Source organism: Mastomys coucha, unplaced genomic scaffold (genome assembly GCF_008632895.1).
Source record: "Mastomys coucha isolate ucsf_1 unplaced genomic scaffold, UCSF_Mcou_1 pScaffold21, whole genome shotgun sequence".
Classification (NCBI taxonomy): Eukaryota; Metazoa; Chordata; class Mammalia; order Rodentia; family Muridae; genus Mastomys; species Mastomys coucha.
The window spans coordinates 168714232-168738049 of NW_022196904.1; the positions used below are offsets into that span (position 1 = coordinate 168714232).

Below are 23818 nucleotides of genomic sequence, written 5' to 3' on the forward strand. Positions count from 1 at the left end.
AGTTAGTACATTTTTGTGGAATGATGTAATAGGCCATAGAGCTGAACTGATGAAGAAGTTCATTGGGCTAAAATGATCTAGTTTTCCATCAAGTCAACATAACATTTCCGTGAAGTATTTGCAAGCCTATCACACTGAAATTAAAGGACACGCCGTCGATTTCTCTTTTCTCTGCTTTTATCCCCTCCCATTCATATTGATAGTGTTCTGCCTGGAGAATGGAGCTGCGTGGCCCGCAGGCTGACTCCTCTTGGGTTTGGGGGCTTTTGAGCATGCTGGGTTTTTCATTGTTTGCTGCATTCCTTTTTTGGCAATTCATCAGTATCTGTCAAATATATTGTTTGCATTGGCTTTTATCTCTGCAGTTTTTGATTGAGAAACTGACACTGCATATGAGATATGTTGATTTTGCTATGCATGGTGCCTAAATGCTAAGAGCCTAAACGCTAAGAACCAAACATAAGCTGTTTGGTTCTGAGACTATAATGTCTTAGACTAGAATTTTTAATGTGTAACTTAAAGAACAAATATTCTAGAAAGTTATGAACTGTATTTGTGGTCCTAGTGATCTTTCCCACTAACTCTGCATAAACATTTTTGTACTATACACTGTAGCATGTATGTTTGGAAGATAGATTTTATCATTTTTGTCTCCCTATATTTGCCTTTGTGATTAGTAGGAAGAAAGAAAACACAGTTACCAAATATCACTGGGTAAATATTTGTTAACTAAAATAAGGCAAAACATGGCGTTTCCCCTGAAAGTCATTATTTTCCTAACCATAATCCTAGATCTTTGACTCCTACCATGGGAATCGGCCCATCGCCTAATCATATAATCGTTTGCAGGCAGCCACCCTAGGAGGATTACACTGGAAAACTTTGACCTAAAAGAGTTTGTGTATATTCTGTTAAACGTCTGCTTTAGTTAGAGATAGGGTACAGGGGCACATACCTTTAATCCCAGTGTTCAGGAAGCAGAGGCAGGCAGATAGATCTCTGGGTGTTCAAGGCCAGTTTAGTCTACATAGTGAGTTCCAGGACAGCCAGAGCTACATAATGACACCATATACATATATAATATATATATATATTATATGTATATATATATACATATGTATATACATACACACATACACACATACACACATATATAAATAATTCATCTGTGTAATCTGTAGTGCAAACCTTAAAAAACTGGTATTTTAAGAATATGGAAGTAAAGTTGTCAGTCAATTTCATATCATGTATCTCAGTGAAAGAAAACGACGATTATCAGTTTCTGTAGTTAGGTAGTGTGCACTTGACTGAGTAGAAATGAAGCTGAAGTGAAAGAGGATAGGCAACCTTTTCCCCCATGGTAACTGTGACTCCGTACCATAGACCAATACGCTGAGTGTAGGTGAGGACTCCAACTAAAACAGGGGTTTTAATTTTCAGGTACACTTTTAGTAGCAATAACAACAATAGCTCAAATTACACATTTAACATCTTTTGTTCTGTCTGAGCTAAACATACAAAGGAGAGCTTAGGTGGCATGGTATGAATAAACTGCTATGTCAGGATTATGATTTAGTGTAATAAATGCCATAGTTCATGTGCATTTAAAAGTGTTACATTATTTCAAGAGATCTGAAATAAATCTTCAAAGTTTTCCTCTGTGTAGTTAGCACTTTAATAATATTGTATCCTGAGAAAGATGAGTTTTAGTTCTTTGTAGAATACAGAACCAGAAAAGCCAGCAGTCAGTACTGTACCCATAAGAGTGCCAGGTGTAAAGTCTTGTGAGATTTTCTGACCTATTTCCATATTTGCTTGTTTACGTTTTGTTTGTTTGTTTGTTTTGTCTAGGGGAAAGTTGCCCAGACAGCTTGCATGTCAGCCTGCCAGCATCTGTCTACATCCTTAATGCAGATGCTCCTGGACAGTGAATTAAAGCAGATCAGCATGGGAGCCGTACAGCAGTTTAACCTAGACGTCATACAGTGCGAATGTAAGTACACACTGGCCACCTTGCATGCTTTCTCTACAAACCTATAGTTAAATGTTGTGGGATGCTGTCTATAGTGGGACAGCTTGAAAAGAAGGAAGAAGGCCCAAGTTAACTAAATTTTTTGGCAGCTTTAGAAGTAAAGCTGACTTCTTAGGAAGAAAGAAATATCTCAGCTTGGCATAACAGCCTCAAAGAGGTTCACTGAAGTGCTGGTCTAGATCAAGGTAACTAGGGAAGTGATTTCTTCCCTCAGGTCTTTCTTGCCTCTCTGGGACTCTCCTAAGGCCTGCTACTAGTGAATGAAACAATCCCCAGCTTGTCACTTTTACTTTTTATAACATGTAGGTTATTGCCGAGAGACCTTGCATACCAAATGGTGCCCCTACAGTCTGTTCCTCATTCCTAGACTGTTTTCCAGCCTTGACAACTGCAGTTGTTTTTCTATATCGTTCTGTTCAAATGATGACGGTTGCATCTTTCGTGGTCTAGTGTTGATGTTAGTGAACGAGCTTTAGAACTCATATGATTAGTGTTGTTACACATGCTTCAGATATGGTTTTATCAAACCTGTAGTCTAACTCACTGCCTGAAAACTTTTTGAGTCATTTCCAGGCAGCATTCTTGAATGGTTCCCTGGTTGATCATGAATGGTTAGATGATGAAGACCCCTGGTTGACAAAGGGCTCAGACATCTCCATTGACCATTAAGAGTCACTGAGACACGAGGCAGATTGCAGAAAGTTTCTGGGGGAAAATTTACAGTAATATATTACTTTTAAAAAACAGCCAGGCAGTGGTGGCGCACGCCTTTAATCCCAGCACTTTGGGAGGCAGAGGCAGGCGGATTTCTGAGTTTGAGGCCAGCCTGGTCTACAGAGTAAGTTCCAGGACAGCCAGGGCTACACAGAGAAACCCTGTCTCAAAAAACAAAAACCAAACAAAAAATATTTAAAAAAAAAAAAAAAAAACCTAAAAGATATCAGCAGTCTTCAACTAAAATGGAAATAGCATATTTTTCCCGCCATAAATATAAAGTATTTGTGCATCTTCTGTGTATAATGTATTCTGTTGGGGAGGGTGAGTCTGCTGTTTACTTGAAAGTCACTCTAACTTTACTTTACCAGAAACCTTTTGTTTTTATCAAAGTAAAATTCCCATTTATAAAATATTTATTTTATAAAAGTCTTTGACTCCAAACGGCACCTTAAAATGTCCTAAACTCACATCAGTTATCAATCTCCTCCTACAGATCATCTGCTCCTCCCTCTCTCTGTCCACTCTTTCTTTTTCCCCTTCTCTTCATTTCTTTCTTTATTTTTAATTTGATTTTAATTAGTATACAAAGTAGATTTCCTTACAGAATTTTCGTGCATACTGAGTTTTGGTGGACTTCCCCCACCTCAGCCCCCTCCGTGCCTTCCCCTTCTGCTTGGACCCTTTGACCCCAGCAGTACATTTTCTTTCTCCTTTTCTTGTACTGAGAACTGAACCCAAGGCCTGGTCCTACCACTGAGCATGTTCTACCACTGAGCAACACCCCAGCTTAAAATGGTTCCTTACAATTTTTAAGAGGTTGTGTTTTGAGATCATTATAGCTTGATATTGCTTATGTCAATATTTTGCACACGCTAGCTTGATTCATTTTGTATTATTTTGTCTTTAGTGTGGCTTCAGAATAACTAGGGATATGGCAGGCCAGCTGGTTCACTGGGTGAAGGCAGCTTCTGCCAAGCCTGAGTTTATTCCCAGAACCCACATGGTAGAAGAGTAAAACCAAGTCCCACAAGTTGCCCTCTGACCTCTGCCTGTGTGCTATGGTGTAAGCATGTGCTCACCTTTGTGTATGCACACAGAATAAATAAATGCAACAAAACTTTATTAATAATTGGCAGTTGAACCTCTTGTTGGGTTAGGTTGTGCCTCATTACATATATTGCTGAGTGATAGACATTGCCATTTGTGTAGGCAGGTTTATGGTGTCTTTTTTTAAAAATTTATTTATTTATTCACTTTACACCCCAATATAAGTGCCCCTCTCCTCCTAGTACCCACTTGCCTAGTCCTTCTCCAAATCTACCTTCCTCTTCTCTTTTGAGAAGGGGAAGCCCCCCTCTTTCCCCCACTAACCAAGAAAGTTCATTTAGAGGTATAGGGTCCACTGGCAGGCAGGCACCAGACTCAGGGACAGCCCTGGCTCCAGTTTTTGGAGGACCCACATGACGACCAAGCTGCCCATCTGCTACCTGTGTGCAGAGGGCCCAGGTGCAGCGCTTCTCACCTTTTGGCTGGTGATTCACTCTCTGGGAGCCCCCAGGGGTCCAGGTGAGTGGGTCTCCCTGTGGAGTCTCTATCTTCTTTAGGTCCCTCAATCCTTCTCCCATCTCTTCCATAAGACACCCAGAGTTCCATCTAATATGTAGGTGTGAGCATCTCTTTCCATTGGCTTCTTAGAGGACAGTTATGCTAGGTTCCTGTCAGAGTGTCATTAATAGTATCAGTGATTCGTTCTTGCCCATGGGATGGGTCTCAATTTGGGGCAGTCATTGGTTGGCCATTCCATCAGTCTCTGCTCTGTCTTTGTCCCTGCACATCTTATAGGAAGGACACATTTTGGGTCAAAGGTTTTGTGTGGGTTGCTCTCCTTATCCCTCTACTGGGAGTCCTGCCTGGCTATATAAAGTGGCTACTTCCTATAATCAACAGACCCAAAGAAGCCAAATAACAAGAAGGGCCCAAGGGAGGATGGTTGGATCTTGCTCAGAAGTGGAAACAAAATAGATATCAGAGGTGGATGGAAGGAGGGAACTGGGTGGGAGATGGGATGGGGAGGGGAGCAAAGAAAGGAGTGGGGAGATAACTGGTAGGGAGAGCAGGGGAGAGAGAAGGAAAATGGGGGAGGGCAATCTCTAGGATGTTCCAGAGTCCTGGGATGGTGGGGAGCCGAGAGTCTATGGGGGCAGCTCTAGCTGAGGGTGTCTCTGTTTTCTTACCTTCCTGTGGAGGACTATGGAAAAGCGTGGACTATGCCCCCATCCCAGGCATTGCCTCCCCAGCCTCTGTAGGCTATTTCCTACCTCTAGTCATTTCTGAAGGCACCATTTAAATCTGTCAAGAGAAAACGAAAAAAGGAAATCCAATCTGGCATCCTGTGCAAGAGGGGCAAACCTTACTCTGTTGGGCTGAGCCTCTGTCCCCAGAGACATGGGAGGGAGGGACTTGCTTTAAGATTTTGCTTTTGGTTGTTTCCACCTTTTAAAGTTTATCATGCATAACTATTGTAATCATTACATTTTTCTTTTTTTTTCCCCCCTTTTTGGGCTTTTTTTTTTTTGTAAACTTATTTAGTTTCTGTGTGTGCATGTACATATGTGTGTATGTTTGTCATAGCATGCATGTGGCATTCAGAAGACAACATTGTAGGAATTAGTTCTCTCCTTCCACCCTGTGGGTTCCAGGGATCAAACTCAGGTCATCAGGCTTGGTTGCAAGCGCCTTTGCTGCTAAGCCATTCCACTGCCGCCCTGTAATCGGTACTCCTTAATACAGTATCACATACTCAGTGCTTACTGAACAATACAAATGGCTTTTGTGTTTATTTTAGTACCTCCAATGTTAAATATTCTTTTCCAAAATGTATCTTTTAACTTTAAACAGTTAGTTTATAGTATAAATAATGGTGAACTCTTTCATACTTTTTCTGGTAGAAAAAATATACACACTCATCCACTGGCAATTTTTAGGGATTGTTGTGTGTATTAATCATGTGAAAATTAAACTTTCTCTAATACTGTAAATATGTTAAGAGAATTTAAAAAAATAAGTTTTTATCATGTTTTAAATAATCATTTTTTTTAAGTCTAGGGAAAAGTAGTTTCAAAATATAAAGCTTATTTTCAGTTTTCCCAGTTATATCTTGGGACAGGGAAGAAAAAAGGTACAGAGCAAGAGGAATTTGGGTAGATGAGGAAGGGGAATCTAGAACGCTTAATGAGTTTGTGGCTGTCTAAGCATCACGACATTCGCCTGGGGTTTGAAGAGGAAACGCCTGCAGTCTGATAGAAAATCTTAGAAGTCAGTCGCTGGGCTCACCCACCCAGTGGTCATGACGCACAGACTCTCACACTCCTCCATGCTGTGGTCATCTGGCACCAGAGACAAGAGCAAACTAACTGTATGCTGTGCATAAAATGGCCCTGCTGTGTAGTGGTCCAGCCCTACCTTGACTATCTGATTGGAAGGGTGAACTGTATTTCAGGGAATGTGTTTCCATGAGTCACACATTGCTCTGTTGGTGGATTATGCCGACCACTTGCTTTCTGAACTTCTCTTAAGTGAGAAGTTGTGTCTTAAGGCTAGAGTTCCCACTGGTCTGGGTTGTGTCCTTTTTTAAGAAATGTTCTCACCAAAAGGAAAACGCACCCTAGAGCTATCTTTATGTACATTAGAGAAAGTTTGCCCTTTCTACTTGGACCCAACTCCTTCCACGAAACTTGGCTGTTCAAGTGAGATACAAACTAGATTTCTGTTGCCCACATCCTCCTGATTCCTCATTTGGTCATGTGTATATAAGAAGTAGACTGCTACATGTATGTATAAGAAGATATATGACAACTTTCTGTGATATATCTGATTAGAGGCATGCATCAACACCAAACTTTCATCCGCAAGTTAATTCTACAAAAACTTCTTCTCTGAGCATTCTAGCCATTAATTTAGCTCTCTTCCCTCCATTGCCATTGTCTGATGCTGTGGTCTAAGGATACTACTATCCAGTTAGGCTGTCAAGTACACTGTTCTGTATATTGTACTTTATTAACAAAACCCAAACTGTAGGACATAGTGGCACGTACTTATAATCCTGGCACTTGGGAGGCTGAGGCAGGAGGATTGCCACAAGTTCAAGCCAGCTTAGGCTACATAGTGAGACATACACCCCCCCAAAGTTTTAAAAACAAACTACAAAGAAGCTCAGACTAGCCTTTCCTATTGGCCAGAATTACTTTGAAATAACCAAAGCTATGGCATTCTAAAATCCAATTATGATGGGATTGGGAAACTGGCACAGTGTACAAGCACGAGGACCTCAGTTCTTACTGTCAGCACCTATGGGGAAAGCTGGGCACAGTGGCACACATCTGTAGTCCCTGCTAGAATCCAAAGACAGGTGGATCCTGCGGCCCATTTTACAGCCAGACTAGCAGAATCAGTGAGCTCCAAGTTCCTTGAGAAACCACGTCATGGAAAATAAAGTGGAAAATGTGTATTTGTCCATGTACATGTGGATGTGCGTGTGCGTGTGTGTGTATATGTAGTGTATGTGTGTGTGTGTGTGTGTATGTAGTGTATGTGTGTGGAGGTCAAAGCAAAACTCATGGGAATTAGTTCTGTCCCTGTCTCTATGTAAGTCCTAGAGATGAGCTTCTAGTTGCCAGGCATGGTGGCAAATGCATCTCTCCAGCCTCACTGAAGCTTTTAAATCAAGGCTTGATAGAATCTGTATCAAGAAAAGTTAACCTTAATGTCATGGAAATTATACTGGATGCGGAGAGAGGCTGAATGCAGGGAGACATGCTAAAAGACTTAAGCTTTCCCTTTTCAAAGATAAACAGAACCTGATAGAAGGTGGAAATTAGAAGGTGGAAATCAAACTTGAGAAAATTGATTGCAGACATTTTAGAAGGGGGGGATATTTGAAATTAGTGAATTAATTGAATGTGATTGGATTAAGATGATTAGAGTTAGAGACTTACACAGTGGAGGGACCTACACAGCACACCTTGTAATTAAAGGAGGGTGTGAAGGGAGAAGAAAGGAAATATTTATGTATACAGCATAGATTAATGAAATTCTATGCCCCCCATGGAAATTTTATGAAGGTTACACAGTGATGTACTCATGGTGAAAAGTCTATGAATGTTTATTTGTTGAAGAGAGAAACAAATAATAAGCCAGACGTCTCTGTCTAAGGTCACTTACGGAGGTCTACCTTGTAAAGAGCTAAGGCCACCTGGTCGTGCTGCACTTCAAATTCGTACATTTAACTCTTTAATGTAAACATACCTGATGGTTATTCCTTTTTGAAACCTGATATATTGCAGAACTGTGGATAAATGACCTTTTCCTGTTCTGAGCTAAACAGCCAGGATTTCTTTGTTTCCTTGTGGGATCAGTTTCTCCCATTTGGTCATTTTTCTTTGGAACTTGTTCTGCTTTGTCACTACCTTTTGTTGCAACCCCAAGTCAAACCTGCTTTTAAAATGTTCAGATCCAGGAATGTGGAGCTGCATATGGACTTGGGAAGAATTCTGTGTGCCTTGAGTGCCTTCCTCCATCTTTCTAGTGGTCTTAATATCTAGCCCAGGCTAGCTCCACTCAGTTCCAGTTTGGACTCTGCCATTTGATTAGCAAGACACCTCAGAATTTCCCCTAAAACACAGGATTTAGAGTTTAGGTTTTCCCAGATAATCCTCGTAAGAATGAGAGGCCAGAAATTTTCAGGCAGATGGAGAGTGCAGAGCGCTGAGCCGTATGTTAATGGACCCCTTGATAGTTAGGGGCTACTTGTCTTTTAGAAGATACAGCGCTAAACGAGAGAGAATGGTGGCATCCTTGCCCCATCGATTAGTCAATAACTTCATTAACGAATATTAAAAAAAAAAACCTGTTGACTTCTGTAAAAGTAGTAGTTTGAGAAAATGGACACATTTAGATATGAAATCTCATGAAGTATCAAGTAGGGTCAGTGCATGTCTGTGGTGGGCATGTTTGCCTTTCTTGATTATAACCACAGTAACTCCATGTTTAGTTAAGAGGATAACTAGGAATGTGTACTTGGGAAATGCAGAACTGCACGCCTCTGAGAGCCATGTTGGGCGGCTGAACCCATTACAGAACAAGATACAATTCTTCTTGATTGGGGCTGATTTACCATGCTTAGAATGTCATAGGTGATATTCTAAATCTGCACATACATTCTGTGTCATGTTTGTTCGTGTGTTATGCCTCAGTCGAGGTACCTTGCAGATAGACACATATTGAAGAAAATAGACATCCTCTTACTAAATTGTTAGAAAAGTGTCTCAGAAGTCCCTCGCACTACTGACAAAATACAGGATTTTACCAAAGCATCTGGAAACCAGGTTCTACTCCATATTTAGAATAATCCAGACTAGATATAGTCTGTGTTCATATAGTCTATGTTCTAGATTTAGATTATATATTCATATTTTCATAATTCTTATATACATATCTCATGAGGTTATGATCTACTAAGAGTTTAATATCTGAAATACATAGGTATTAGAAAAGCACTGTATCAGTCTGGGCAGTGGTGGCGCACACCTTTGATCCTAGCACTCAAGAAGCAGAGGCAGGCGGATCTCTGAGTTCGAGGCCAGCCTGGGCTACAGAGGGAGTTCCAGAGCAACACAGAGAAACTCTTGTTGTCTTGAAAACTGCCCCCCCCAAAGAAAAAGAAAGAAAGAAAAGGAGGAAAAAGGGAAGGAAAGGAGGGAGGGAGGGGCAGGGGAAGCACTGTATCCGAGCGCTGGCGCCTGCTTTCCTGTACTGAACATTGAACGTAGGGCCTTGTGCTTGCTCAGCTAGTGCACCAGAGCTGAGCTGCACTCTCTGGCCTTTTCTGCTTTGAGACAGCATCTCACTAAATTGTCAGCCTGGGCCTCAAACCTCTTGCTGGGACCACACCATGCCAGCATGGTGGCCAGCTTGACATCTGTTTTGATGGCTTAGTCAGTGGGGCATGGATAAATCTCCAGGCAGTTCATCATTTTGGATAAAGGCTTAACACACCTAAAAGCTAAACAGAACAAAGCAAACAAACAAAGACCACTAGTGGCAGGAATCTGTGTGTATTTTTGTTTTTCCTGGTGGAGGCCATGGTGTTATGGCCTGATTTTAACCTTGGTGCCGATCCTCGAATCCAAATAAGGGCATTGAGAGAAAGTCATGGGATGGTGTGAGCAAACGACTCCAGTGTCGTATAAAAGTTGCTGAATGTTGCTGCATTGTTGGGGCGCCAAATTTCTTCCACACGGAGAGCGCTCCAAATGTCAATTGAGGGTGCCTTGCTTAGGTTTATTTCCAAGAAGTGGAGAAGACTAGAGATCATCACTCTGTGCCGAATGGGATGGTAAATATTGGTAAGGCTTTCATCTCTCTGCTGCCAACCACTTGTAATCTAATCCAAGTATGGCGAGAACGCTAACTCCCAACAACCCACAGCAGCTTCTGTATTAGGAAACCACTAGATGGTGCCATTAGTCACTCCTTAGGATGCAGCCGCACGGGGACTTGGTCTACCCAAAGTTTGAGTTAAAATCAGCTATTTTAATTTCAGCTTTACCAAGAAATGCACATCTGTGCATGCATATGTATGCACACACACAAATAAGTAGATAGAATGTAAAAAAATTTCATAAAATTTGACAATTTTTTTAAAAAAGAGAAAGGGAATAAAAACTGGGGTTGACAAGTTGACCTTTGCATTGTCCTCTGGTTTACATGCATGCACATTCATCACACATGCATGCACATAGAGACACACGTACTAATAATGAATGTAAAGATAAAGTCAAGTTAGGGGCAACAAAGATTATGTTTGGGTTGTTTCTTTGTTTTAGTTTTAGTTTTGTTTTGTTCAAGACAGAGTTTCTTTGCGTAGCCTTGGCTGTCCTAGAACTCAGTCTGTAGACCAGGCTGGCCTGGAACTCAAAGATCCCAAGTGCCGGCTGGTGTGCCATCACCTTCTGGTTTAAGATTATGAAAGAGGTATTTAGAATAGCCTTCTTAAAATTTTTAAAGCTTAGAAACTATTAAATGCTTTTGGAAGGCCAGAATCATTATAGTCTTTTGAAAACACCCTTCCAGGAACAAAGATGGCCCCTCAGGAGGGAGCAAGCTGATGGTTGTTATCACTAAGTGATTGCCTGAGGGAGAACAAGGGAACCCTCAAGTATGACTGTCTGGCGGGCTGAGGAGTTTGACTCCATCAGGGATTTCCAAGTGTTTTAAAAGACTAGACTGTCCTTCATGGGTCATGAGTCATTGATGGCCAAGAATTGTCCGGTACTATGTATTCCTCCACTCAATCTACATTTGTTTAATATTTCCTATACACAAGACACAGGATATTTAAAGGTAAAAAATAAATCTCTGCTTCATAGGAATTTTCTGTTCAATAGAAGAAGAGCTCAAAATTTCAGCTTTATTGAAGAATGCATTAAAAGTATTCTCTTACCCACTCAGTTGTTTGGTGTCTATACCCCAAGTGTGATAGGATTTTGAGTTTACACCACCTAAGAGCCACATGTGGCTATTGAATTTAAATTAGTATGGAATAAAACTGTCTAGTCTGTACTATATTTAAAAACCACTTCCATCTTCTCAGGAGGTCCTGTTGGACCGAGTTTTCCTAGATCTAATCAACAATCTAGGTAATATGTTAACTACAGGTGGAATTTACTGCTTGTTTCTTTTCTCTCTGTTCACTTATTAAACTTTCATCGAATGTTTATTATTAGGTGGTAGGAATTAGGAAAGAGAGTGTGATCCTTACCGTTGGGGAGTTTCTGGTTTCGTGAGAGAGCCCAGACAGATAAACAGTGAGAAGGCAGCAGAGTGGGCAGTGTGGTAGATTCACACAGGAAGTTCCAGTAAAAACACAGAGGAGACAGCTTACAGTCTGCAGGGATAATGGGTGTCTTCCCCAGAAGGTGATGAGTGAGTTGAGGGATAAGTAAGAGTTACACAGGTGGAAGGGAAGAAGAGTGCTCCAGGCAGGAGGATCAAAGGTGTTATGAAGAGAGCCTGGTGTGCAGGGAAGCCTGGGCACCCTTGTTTGGAAAGAGTTTTAAGAAAAGTCTTAAGAGGCCAGAGACGTAGGCAAAGGGCACTTGTAAAAGACCAAAGCCTTGTTCTACTGTGAGGGTGATGGCGAACCATTAAAGAATGCTAAACTTTGAAATGCCCAAGTAACAATTACATCTGACATAAATCACACTGGAATGAGAAGAAAGAGAAGCAGCCAGGAGAGCGGATGGGAGTATTTAGTAATCCAAGCAAGAAATGATAATAGCTGGAGCTAAGAGAGAGACGGCCGAGACCCAAGAGAGACTGTAGGGTTGATTGTATGTGTTTTAAAGAAACAAATGAAAAAATATGAAGCTGCCAGCCAAATTGAGTAGCCTATTATTACAAATGTTCTCTGTGTTGTGTGATTTGAGGTTGCTAAATCACCTTCTATCTCTTAAGAAATATTAGAGGAAAAAGCCCAGTTATAAACTGCTGGCATGCTCTGTCTGTATTCGTTAACTTCCCGTGAGGGAAGGAGGCAGTCACGAAAGGCTGACCACTGAATCTGATTCTGGGTCAGTGCATGGAGCGCCAGGATGCCCCACTTAGTTGTGTGGTCCTGGGCAAGTCGTTTCACTTTTAACTTTCCTGTGCTATAGAATGAAGAGCTGGGCAGCTTTTAGCCTGAGCTGACTGTGGGAATATTCAGAGTGGTATCTCTTTGCTTGAAGGTTTTATAAGCTATCATCCATGTGTCCCATCTACCAAAATCAGTTGTTGTAATGATCAAGTCAGATGGCGTATGAGAAAGTGTTTTATGAACTGTAAGATGCTATACAAATTTATGATATTATAATTTCAACACTAAACTTTTGGGCTTAATGCCAAGCCAGTGAACTTTTAACTGTCATGTCTTAAACAGGAATTGAAGGGGAAGAAAAAGAACAGATTCGCTCTTCTTCTTTTCTTCTTTTTTTCTTTTTAATTACTTCTGGTGCCAGGGATCTTATCAGGGCCTTGTACATCCCAGAGAACTGCTCCACCACTGATCTAACTCCCCTGCCCTGATTGCTTTCAGTGTAGAAACATTCTGTAGCCAGAAGTGGTGGCACACACCCATGATCCCCACATCTGGGAGACCGAGGCCGAAGGACACTGAGTTTGAGAACTAAGTACGTTCCAATTGCAGGCATAATTGAAATTGAGCTGCCTTCTGTACCTTATAGGTGAAGTTAATGTGATTTATAGAAGGCATTATGTGATTCTGGGCATTTTTAAAAAATTAGATGTTCTTTTTTTTCTTCAAGGATTTTTATCTTGGGGAGTATGCATAAGTATTTCGTCTGTCTGTATGTATTCATGTGCACCATGTACGTGCCTGTTGCCATGGAGATCAGAGGAGGGCATCAGACCCCCTGGAATTGGAGTTTCAGATAATTTTGAGACATCATGTGAGTGCTGTGAACTGAGCCTTGGTCCTCTGCAAGAACAAGTGTTCCTAACCTGTGGGCCATCTCTTCACCCTCTTAGAAGACCCTTATTTTGAAGAGGCTATTAGAACTTCTCTTATTATTCTTCAATTAACATCGAATAGGAAGAGAGAAATTCAGTTACCTGGGATGTAGGAAGGAGAGGGGAGTTGCAGCAGTGTATGGTGCATGCCACTTTCCATGTGGAAACATGAAGACAGACAGACAGAGACTCAGGTGAGCTGTGACTTGTGGAAGAGGCCTCTGTATTTTGCTTGCCCTTGCTGTGAGCCTAGCCTGTAGTTGATCAGCTGACAGCATAGACCAGACAGTTCTGAGTTTTTTAATACAAAAAGGGGGAAAAAGATTTTAGTGTTGTTCTAAAGAATTATGAAAAGAAATTGGTAGTTTATTCAAAACAGTAAAAGAAAGATTAATATATTCAAGTTTTCCTGAATTTTTTGCCTCCTCTCTTATAGCTTCAATATCAATCCTGACTCCTTGCTCTCTTCCTCACCCCTTGTTAGTATTATTCCTTTGTTTCATGAGCTGGTAAGTCAGCTGGTCATTTCCTCTCTTTTTCTTCTCATTTTCAAGAACTCACTGAGGCCTTGAATTATTGTCAGTTCTCCTGCTTCAGCCCCTGGAGGAATTGGGCTGTTGGGATTAACATTCTTTTTTTTTTTTTTTTTTAACAGACAGGGTTTCTCTGTGTAGTCCTGGCTGTCCTGGAACTCACTGTAGACCAGGCTGGCCTTGAACTCAGAAATTCGCTTGCCTCTGCCTCCCAAGTGTTGGGATTAAAAGTGTGCACCACCACTGCCCGGCTAGGATTAACATTCTTAAAGCACAAAAAGTATTGAAAAATACCTTGACTTTTAAAAAATGTTGTCTTAAGATGTTCTTTCACTTTGAAGAAAAGAAAATGACTAAGCAAGCTGCGCACATGTTCTTAAATCCGTCCTGGTCCTGCCGTTGCTAATGAGATGTGGTACCTGTGATCTGCTTGTGAAGCTTACTCACCTGGGGGAGTCATTGTTAGCTCAAGTGAGATGTCTATAGTGTTTGCTGAGTAGCTAAGCAGGTGTTTTGAAATGCATTTACACCCATGGACTTGGTAGTTCAAAGTGCTTCTGTAATGGCTCACCTAAGGCCACAAAGAGCCAAAAAACTTTGATCGAAGTATATTACTACTCCTGAACCCTGTGTAGGATAACCCTTCTACACTTATTTTGGTTAAGGGTTACAGATTAACTGGCAGGCTAGAAGTTTAAAATTATTAGAATAGTTGTGGTAATGAGTTCAGAGAGCATATTCAGTAGAAATTGAAGGTTATAAGTAGTATTTGAAGCGGTTGTGTATAAATATTATGGTACATTTGTAACGAGTAGAAATCTAGCGATTGCATATGTATATATTTTTCCAATCTTGCTCTAATTCCTTTTCATTTTCTAAAATTTTAAATGTTAGTGTTTGCCAGCTCTGAGCCTGTGCCGGGATTCCAAGGGGACACACTGCAGCTGGCCTTCATTGACCTCAGACAGGTAAGATACAATGATGCTCTTCACGGTTTCCAAGGGAACACACTGCAGCTGGCCTTCATTGACCTCAAACAGGTAAGATACAATGATGCTCTACACGGTTTCCAAGGGGACACACTGCAGCTGGCCTTCATTGACCTCAGACAGGTAAGATACAATGATGCTCTTCATGGTTTCCAAGGGGACACACTGCAGCTGGCCTTCATTGACCTCAGACAGGTAAGATACAATGATGCTCTTCACGGTTTCTCTTGCCTTTTATTACTTTACTTTTACTGGTGCCAGAATGCCTGTTTGCTCAGAAAAACGCATCTTTGGAAGATGCTGCTTTTGATGGCTGTGTCCTCGGCAGACTCTGCACTTGCTTTCATATGGCGTCTCAACTTCATGGAACATTTCCACAATGAGAATTTAATGTGTTCATATTTTGGAACTATTTTTTATAATTTCATAGTAGTAGTACCATTATTGTTATAACTCAAATTAAATACAAATTAATTATATTACTAGAAAGTCACCCCATGGTTAACATTTTATTAACGGTAATGTTTATAAATTTTGTATATCACCAGAAAAAGGTTTTAAAGAAATAATTATTCATTCTTATGTATTTTTATCTGATAAAAAAATATTCTAAGTCTAGTAACAAATGTGAGCTCTCCTTTCTGCCTCTCACTCAGCTTTCAATGTTGACATTTCTGGTCTGTTGTGTTCTTTATTTTCTTTCTTTTTTCTATCTCCCTTGTGCCTTTTCTTTTTAGTCCTCTCTTCCTCTTTCTTCTCCTTTTTCTTTTTCTTTCTTAATCCTAGGATTAAAGAGCTTAGTAAAGCTGGGGAGTGAGAGAGGGTGTGGAGGCAGGGAGATCCCTCAGAAGGTCCAGGAGTGCTGGATTGACAGAGGCTACCATCTTTGTCAGGGAACATATGGAGACTGAACTAAAACAAAGACACTGTGCTAGTGCGGCTAGCAGTGCGCTTCCCTGTGGGGACTGAGGTGACCCGTGGTGAAGCTCCACCCTTGTTATGAACAGGCCCTCACCACACTCATACTTGCAGTAAGACTTATTTGAGCATGAATGTTTGGGGTTAGAGCTCTTTTTGCTATTCTCAATGCAGTCAAAGTGGAGTATGCATATTGAAGCCTGTGTGTTCGTTATTTGGTGTACAAGTGTGATTGAGGTAGATACAACATAGTATGAGATAATTCTGGGCTGTGGAGTTTAAGGGTTCTTGGGAAAAGACAGGAGCTTACCTAAGACCGTGAGTCCTGTGGAAGAGAGCACTACTTCACTACTTCTAGTCAGGGTTACAAGGACTGAGAAAGCCCTTTCTCAAAAGCACTGGCTTTCGCTGCAGACAATCAATGTTTAGGTCTTATGCCAACGAGGACCAGGTTCTGGGCAGTGTGAATCTCTAGACAGCTGTGTTAAGTTGGGAAGAGAAGCAGAAAACCAGGAAGTTAGGCTCAGCTTCCGCTCCCGAGGACCAGGGGAGATGTTGTTGTCGTAGGTCTTTTCGAAGGACTCTGTTGCTTACATTGATTCTCTTGAGAAAGATGATCTAATATAGAAAGCTGAGTCTGTAGCAAGTTGGAAGTAGGTTTACTGTGTGTTCGTTTCTCTGGTAGGATTGAGAGCACTTATTTACTAGGTAAGCTTCTGTGTTGGAAGGGCACGACTGTTCTTCAACCCGGAGGGCATGACCCAAGGGTAAGTCCCCTAACTGTGAAAAAAATCTGTTCACAGTGATTTTCTGTTTCATCTGAATGGAGATGGTATTAACTAGTTTATACAGTAACTAGTTTGTAGTCTGTAGGATTATGAATAAGACCACAACAGCTTATGGAACTGAAGATAGAGTGTCCCTAAGGGGATGAGAATGGAGCTTAGCTGATAGCCGAGGTCCTAGGTTTAAGAAACAAACAACAACATCCAGGCCAGGGAGTGAGGTGATACGCTTCTATAATCTTAGCTAGAGTCTGGCTCAGCAACAAATTCTACACACCCTCTCTACAAACCAAACCACCACTAACCACAACAGGCCTCTCTTATAACTGCCCAGCATACTGCCCTCTGCATTGTGTGAGCAAACTTTGCTTTCTCTTCAAAAAGAATCCATTCTTTTATTTGCATAGACATATTTGAACTGTTACCTCCTTCTTTCAGAGTCACTTCTGACATCACAGAAGCCCACTTTATAAGGCACATAGCTCCCTAGGGGATTGCATTATTAAAGTATACTTACAAATATTAACATCATGAGTCATGATTGAATATGCTTTTTAAATATGTACACCTAGGAGACATTAAGTTCTGGTTGGCTTCCCCCTTTTAAATGTAAGCTGCTTGAGAGATGTTCCAGTGGATTTTAGATACCTACAATGAATATGCATAGTCGGGAGACCTGTGTGTATAGAGAACTGCCAAGGAGCCCAACTATCCAGGATAGCTGTGCTGCAGGAAACACTGCTGTACCTCTTGGTGGGCAGTATGCAGTAGAAGAGATGAGTGGGGAGAAATCTCCAATAAACTAGTTTATTTTGTAAAATTTTTTTCTAGTCTTAAATGGGACTTAAATTTTATTCTCTATTAATGTTGAAATTTAGTGATTCACTATTCCTATATGTTTATACTCTAAAATGAAAAGAAACAATTCTGGTTTTTGGCTGCTATGTGACTTTCAGCATATGTTAAATTTTATGAGTTCAGTGGTTTAGATTTAATCAATTCAAAAAGGTAGCTGTATTTCACTGCATTTGCATTTAAAATTAATTCAGAATCACACTATAAAATGTATAATATGAGGATTGACAAAACCCAAAATTGATCTTGAAAACGAAAGTCTCCCATGAGATGATTCATGTTCATTCTCCCCGATGTTGTTGATTATTTAAATACAGATGCCTTAAAGTCTTGATAGTTCTTTTATGTCTGACTTTATAAGTAAGTACTATAGTATCTTACATTTTTGTAAAGGAGTTTGTCACCAAACATAAAGAGGTACAAGCACCTTTGTTTACATTTTATTGAGTTTCTGCACTTCTTCTTTTTCCTGCTTGGTCTGTGATCCATTTCTATCTTAATAGGGTGGCTGACAGTTCTTTTCAAGTGTACTTAGAAAGGCAAGGAGCTCTTTTCATAGTATGTATAAGGGGTCGTGCTTCTGGATTTTAGCTTGAATTTGATACTGCTTCATGAATTGCTGGGTATGAAAGATTAGGAAGTAGGTCCAATGGTCACATTTTACCTGCCCACCCGGACTTTGCCCTGAGGTCAAACTCCTGATCTCTGCTGCACTGAGTGGAGGAGTTGATGACAAGCGGGAGTTGATGCAGAAGGAAAGTTAAACCGAATCAAAGCTGAGGGCGAGAGAGCCGGGTCTCAGTAAGAGACAGAGCATCAGGCGTGCCCTCCGCTAAGGAAAAGGAAATAGCTGACCTGCGAGTGAAAAGACTTTATCATCCTGCCAATCACAGACTTGCTAATGGAAGCCAGTTATCTCAACAACATCTTAAGACCCATGAGCCTAACAGACAATGCAGGGGGATTAACGGTCCTGGTGCTGCCATGGGGGTCTGCGGCCCCAGTCAATTTAAACAAGCCATTTAAACACAATTTGTACATGTAGTTTTCTTACAAATAAAAGTTGTCATCTTCCTGTCTGAAATCAAGACACAGGATGAGTTGTAGTTTATATACTTATAGACCTCACCTTTTTTTTTTTAATTCAAAGGCCACTTTAAAAAAAAAATCAAGTGGACTTAAATGTGTGACATTATTTTGACAATATACAAACGCTTCAAGATTTGAAAGCTACTTTACTGTATGATTGTGTGTCTAATATATAATACTGAGAGGCAACCCATTCTTAGTACAATAGCAATATTTTACTAAATATCACTGAAACATGTAATATCTTATACAAGGTAGCTAAGGTTATATTTTAATCACAAAACTTGAAAATTTTCCCACTTTGATGAAAAAGTTTAAAATAGGTTCTGTGCATACTTCTTACAGTCAAGCATCCCTGGCTTCCCTGATTCTGGAATTGAGTCTTATTTAATGGTGCTGTGCAGCTTTGTATTGAGTTACTTTCGCTGGTAAGATACAGCGTCCTTTGATGTTTTGACTCTCCGTTGGATGATATTGCAGTTTTAAATTGGTTGGGTGGTAGACAGGAAGATGGGGTTGTAGCTAACGAAACAATCTCTTGCCTCAAAAAAAAAAAAAATGCCTTTGAGCAGTATTTCCTTAAGTGTCTTCCTGGGAACATTGATTTCTTCTGATGAGAAATACTTCTTCAAAAGAGATTTCCAAGCCAGGGGTAGAACTGGATTGTAGACCGTTTGCCTCAGATGGGTGAGGCCCTAGGCTGGGAGTCAGCACTGGGAAAGAGAAACACTTCCAACTCACATAAGCTTGAGAGGCACAAGAAAAACTTTATCCTTTAATTACTCCTTTAGAGACTAACTCGGTACATTAGAATTTTAAAGATAAAAATTCTGCAGCAGCCTAGCATTTTCTGAGCACTTTGCAGAACTTGCTCAATTTGGGATGAATTACATAAAATATCTGTGGAAATGCTGCCTTAAGGGTGATTCTATAGATGTGTCTGTCTCTGATTGGGGCCAACATATTTTTAAACTAATGACTTTGACAGAAATAGGAACTAGATTTATTGTTCTATAGAGCTTAAATGAGTTACTGTGATGACAGACTCAGAGCGCTCAGAACTTTGGAGCCCCCAGAAGAATACAGGCTAGAGTCATTAGTTTTGGTTGCCACCATAGCTAGATGGGAACCCCTATTGCTGAATGTGCACCATCACATTCTTTGGTTGCAGCACACAGAGAAATCAAGCTGGAACGGAACTGGTAGCCTTCACCCCACTGGCTCCCTTCATGGTCCCTGAAGGAGCGGGGACTGTAGGCTATTGGAAGAGAAAGGTTCTGAACTATTCCCTATTTAGGAACCCTGTGAGCTACAATACCAACCTCCCAAGCAAGAGGTGTCCTCTGGTACAGTGGTGGCAAGAGCATTTGGTGGGGAGAGGCAGTAACTAACCACTTCATGCTTGGAGTTTTGGCTGCTTTTCCAGAGGTCCTGATTCCCAGCACCTACATGGCTGTTCATTTGTAACTCCAGTTTTGCTGGTCTGATGCCCCCTTAATGGCCTCTCTAGGTAGCTAAGGATCACATTTTAATCATGCACATACAAAAAAAACTTAAAAATTTTGCCATTTTGATGAAAACATTAAAAATGTCCAGGCTTCTGAGCACATTTCTTACAATAAAATGGTACTCCTGTGACTTATCCCTGTGTGTCTGAAGAGGGCACTGGAGCCAGGCTGTGGTGGCACATGCTTTTAATCCCAGCATTTAGGAGGCAGAAGCAGGCGGATTTCTGAGTTCAATGCCAGCCTGGTCTACAGAGTGAGTTCCAGGACAGCCAAGGCTACACAGAGAAACCCTGTTTGGAAAAACAAAACAAAAGAACCAAACCAAACCAAAAAACAAAAAAACAAAAAAAAAAGAAGAAGAGGGAATTGGACCCCTGAAAATTTGTATTAGTTTAAAATATTTTATTGTTATTAAAAATGTGTGGTTCTGAACTACTAGTCAAGTATGCTATTTTCTTCTCTAAATACATTCTAGGCCATAATAATTATGATTGTCTTTCTCCTCTAGAATTAGGTCCTGTTTTCAAATGCTTCATTTGAGGCAACAAGGGAAAAGGACTAGATATTGCTTTGAACCACATTTTGAAGGATTTCAGAGAGAATATGAATTGTGTAAAATCTATCTAGATCTCTTAGCCTCTTTCTTTTTATTTTTACTAGTATTCGTGTTGGTGTTTTACATGCACATATGTGTGTGCACCACATACATACATGCCTGGTGCCCACCAAGGCCAGAAGAGGGCATTGAACCCCTGAAACTGGACTCAAGATGGTTGTGAGCTACCATGTAGGTTCTGGGAATCAAACCCAGGTCCTCTGGGAGATCAGCCGATGCTTTTAACCTCTGAGCCATCTCACCAGGCCCTAACAGCATCTTTTCAAATGTTGTCTTAGTTAAGGTTTCTGTTACTATGACCAAAGGCAACTTGGGGAGGAAAGCACTTTACTTAACTTCTACATCACAGTCTATCACTGAAGGAAGTCAGGACAGGAACTCAAACAGGGCAGGAACCTGGAGGGAAGAGCTGCTGCAGGGGCTATGGAGGGGTGTTATTTACTGGCTTGCACCTCATGGCTTGTTCAGCCTGCTTTCCTGTAGCACCCAGGATCACCAGCCCAGGGTGACCCCACCCACAGTAAGCTGGACCCTCCTATGTCAATCCTTAGTCAGGAAAGTTGTACCCAGGCCTGCCCATCTGGTGGGGGTGTTTTCTCAACTGAGGTTCCCACTTTTAAAATGTCTCATAAGTCTAGGCCGCACGTAAGTACAGAATATATCCAGGAGAATCATGGCAATCTGCTGCAGACTTTTCCCAGTGTGACTTTCTCATGTCGCGAATGAAGGCCTGACCCCTGCTCCTCACTCGCTGTGTCTCTTGGCAGTCATGACCCTCCCCTCTCAAACCACTGTCATCTCTGATGCAGCTTACTTTAGCCTGGTTTTGAACCTTGTATGTGTGAGACTGTGTGACATCACTTTTTGATTCTGTCAGTGTGGTGTGTGTACAGTGTATGCGTGTTGTCATGTTTCTCTCTGCTGTCCACTTTGTCCTTGCACACATCTACCAATTCATGCATTCTGTTATCATCAGGCCTTTGAATTGATTCCATACTTGCTTTCATAAACAGTACAGGCAGACATGTTGTTTTGCAGGCCATGCAGTGCGCAGATGCGCACGCTTCTGTGGAGGCATTTGTCTAGGAGTTACTGAGTCAGGGAGTGCACAGATGTGAACAGTTTTAGCAGGGACTGGAGAGAGCTTTTCTCCTGTATTTCTTTAAGGGAGTTATTCATGTCCTCCTTAAATTCCTCTAGCACCATCGTGAGATATGATTTTAGATCCAAATCTTGCTTTTCCGGTGTTTAGGGATATTTAGGACTTGCTGTGGTGGGAGTACTAGGTTCTGATGAAGCCAAGTAGTCTTGGTTTCTGTTGGTAGGATTCTTACGTTTGCCTTTCGCCATCTATTGCTCTCTGGTGTTAGATGTTCTTGTTGTCTCTGACTAGAGCTCCTGTGGGTCTGTAAGCCTGTGTCAGTACTTCTGGGAGATCAGCTCTCCTCTGGTAAATCCCGGGGCGCAGATGGGTGAGTCTCTGGGTTAAAGCACTCCCTGGAGGCAGGCTCTCCACTCACAGGGAAGGGGCAGAGAGGGTTGCTGAGAGGATCCTGTCCCTGCTGCCCTGAGAGTCCGCTGCAATTCCTGAGGCCTGTGTGAAGAGAGCTTTTCTTAAGCAGGTGTGCCTAGTTCACGCTCCAGCCTGTGGCACAGAAGTCGCTCGCTTATTGGTCATCACCCGATACCGACTGCTGCTTCCCTTCTAACCACTCCCAGGATTGCACAGATACACCACCAGATTCTTCTCAAAGCCAGCATTATTCTGATCCTGTGCTGGCTAGTTTTATGTCAGCTTGACTCAAGCTGGTGTCATCTGAAAGGAGGGAACCTCAAAAGAGAAAATGCCTCCATAAGATCAGGCTACAGAAAAGCCTATAGAGAATTTCTTAGTTAGTGATTAATATGAGAGGGTTTAGCCCATTGTGGGTAGTGCCGTCCCCTAGGCTGGTGGTGCTGGGTTCCATGAAGAACATGGCACTAAGCAGCACCCCCAATAGCCTCCACATCAGTTCCTACCTCCAGGTTCCTGCCTTGTTTGAGTTCCTGCCCTGACTGCCTTTGATGATGAACTGTGATATGGAAATGTAAGCAACTTGCTTTTTGTTACTGTGTTTCATTATAGCAATAGAAACCCTAACTAAGACAGATACAAAACTTAGATGAAGATATAACAAAAAAGAAAAAGAGAGAAAGAGAGAAAGAAACTATAGACCATTTTCCCTGGTAAACATAGATGTAAAATTTTCAGATATAGTGTTTGAAAATTGAATTTAAACACATATTATTAAGAAGATATACCATGAATAAAATAGTTTCCTTCCAGGGAAGCAAGATTGGTCCACCATCAATAAATGTGTAATATAGCCTATAAATAGACTCAAGGACAGAAAGCATGTGAGCATTTCAATCATTAAAGAAAAAGCCTTTATCAAAGTTCAACTTCCTTTCATGATTAAAAAACCCTAAATAATCTGGGCAGTAGTGGTGCATAATGTTTGTTTTGTTTTGGAGACAGAGTTTCTCTGTATAGCCCTGGCTATCCTGGAACTCACTCTGTAGACCAGGTTGGCCTCGAACTTAGAAATCCGCCTGCCTCTGCCTCCCAATGCTGGGATTAAAGGCGTGTGCCATCACCTCCCGGCTTTATTTTGTTTTTTTGTTTTTTTGTTTTTTATTTTTTATTTTTCGAGACAGGGTTTCTCTGTGTGGTGCATACTTTTAATCAAAGTCCTTGGGAAGCAAAAGCAGGTGGATCTCTGAATTCAAGGCTAGCCTGATCTACACCCTACAGAGTAAGTTTCAAGACAGCCAGAACTACACAAAACAATCAATCAAACAAACAGCCTGAATGAACTAGGGCTAGAAGAACATACTCAACATAATAAGGGTTCCATATGATGCACTGACAGCCAACCTTACACTAAATGGGGAAACTGGGTGTATGTATGTCTCCTACTATTTCAAGTTTAATTCTCCCTAAAATCTAAAGTCCCCTAAAAAAGGATGCCCATTCTTTCTGCTCATTCATTCTGGTGCTTGACGTTTTAGCCAGAATGATAAGCAAGAGAAGAAATAAATCGAAGAAGCCATTGCTTTTGTTTGCAGATGATATTATTCTGAACTCACAAGATATTAAAGGCACAGGAAGAACAACCCACATTCCACAAGGAACTCAAGAAGAAGGAAGACCAAAAGGTGGACATTTCA

General features: G+C 41.2%; 1 protein-coding gene across 2 annotated transcripts in view; it reads left to right on the forward strand.

The window, feature by feature from the left end:
* The window catches only part of Exoc6 (exocyst complex component 6), a 156258-nt gene that overhangs the window by 104108 nt on the left and 28332 nt on the right, over window positions 1–23818 (forward strand). For both annotated transcript variants that reach the window (XM_031390196.1, XM_031390195.1), the window contains exons 19-20: window positions 1852–1993; window positions 14743–14816. In XM_031390196.1, the coding sequence (XP_031246056.1) occupies window positions 1852–1993; window positions 14743–14816 (216 nt within the window). The remainder of the gene's footprint in view (window positions 1–1851; window positions 1994–14742; window positions 14817–23818) is intronic.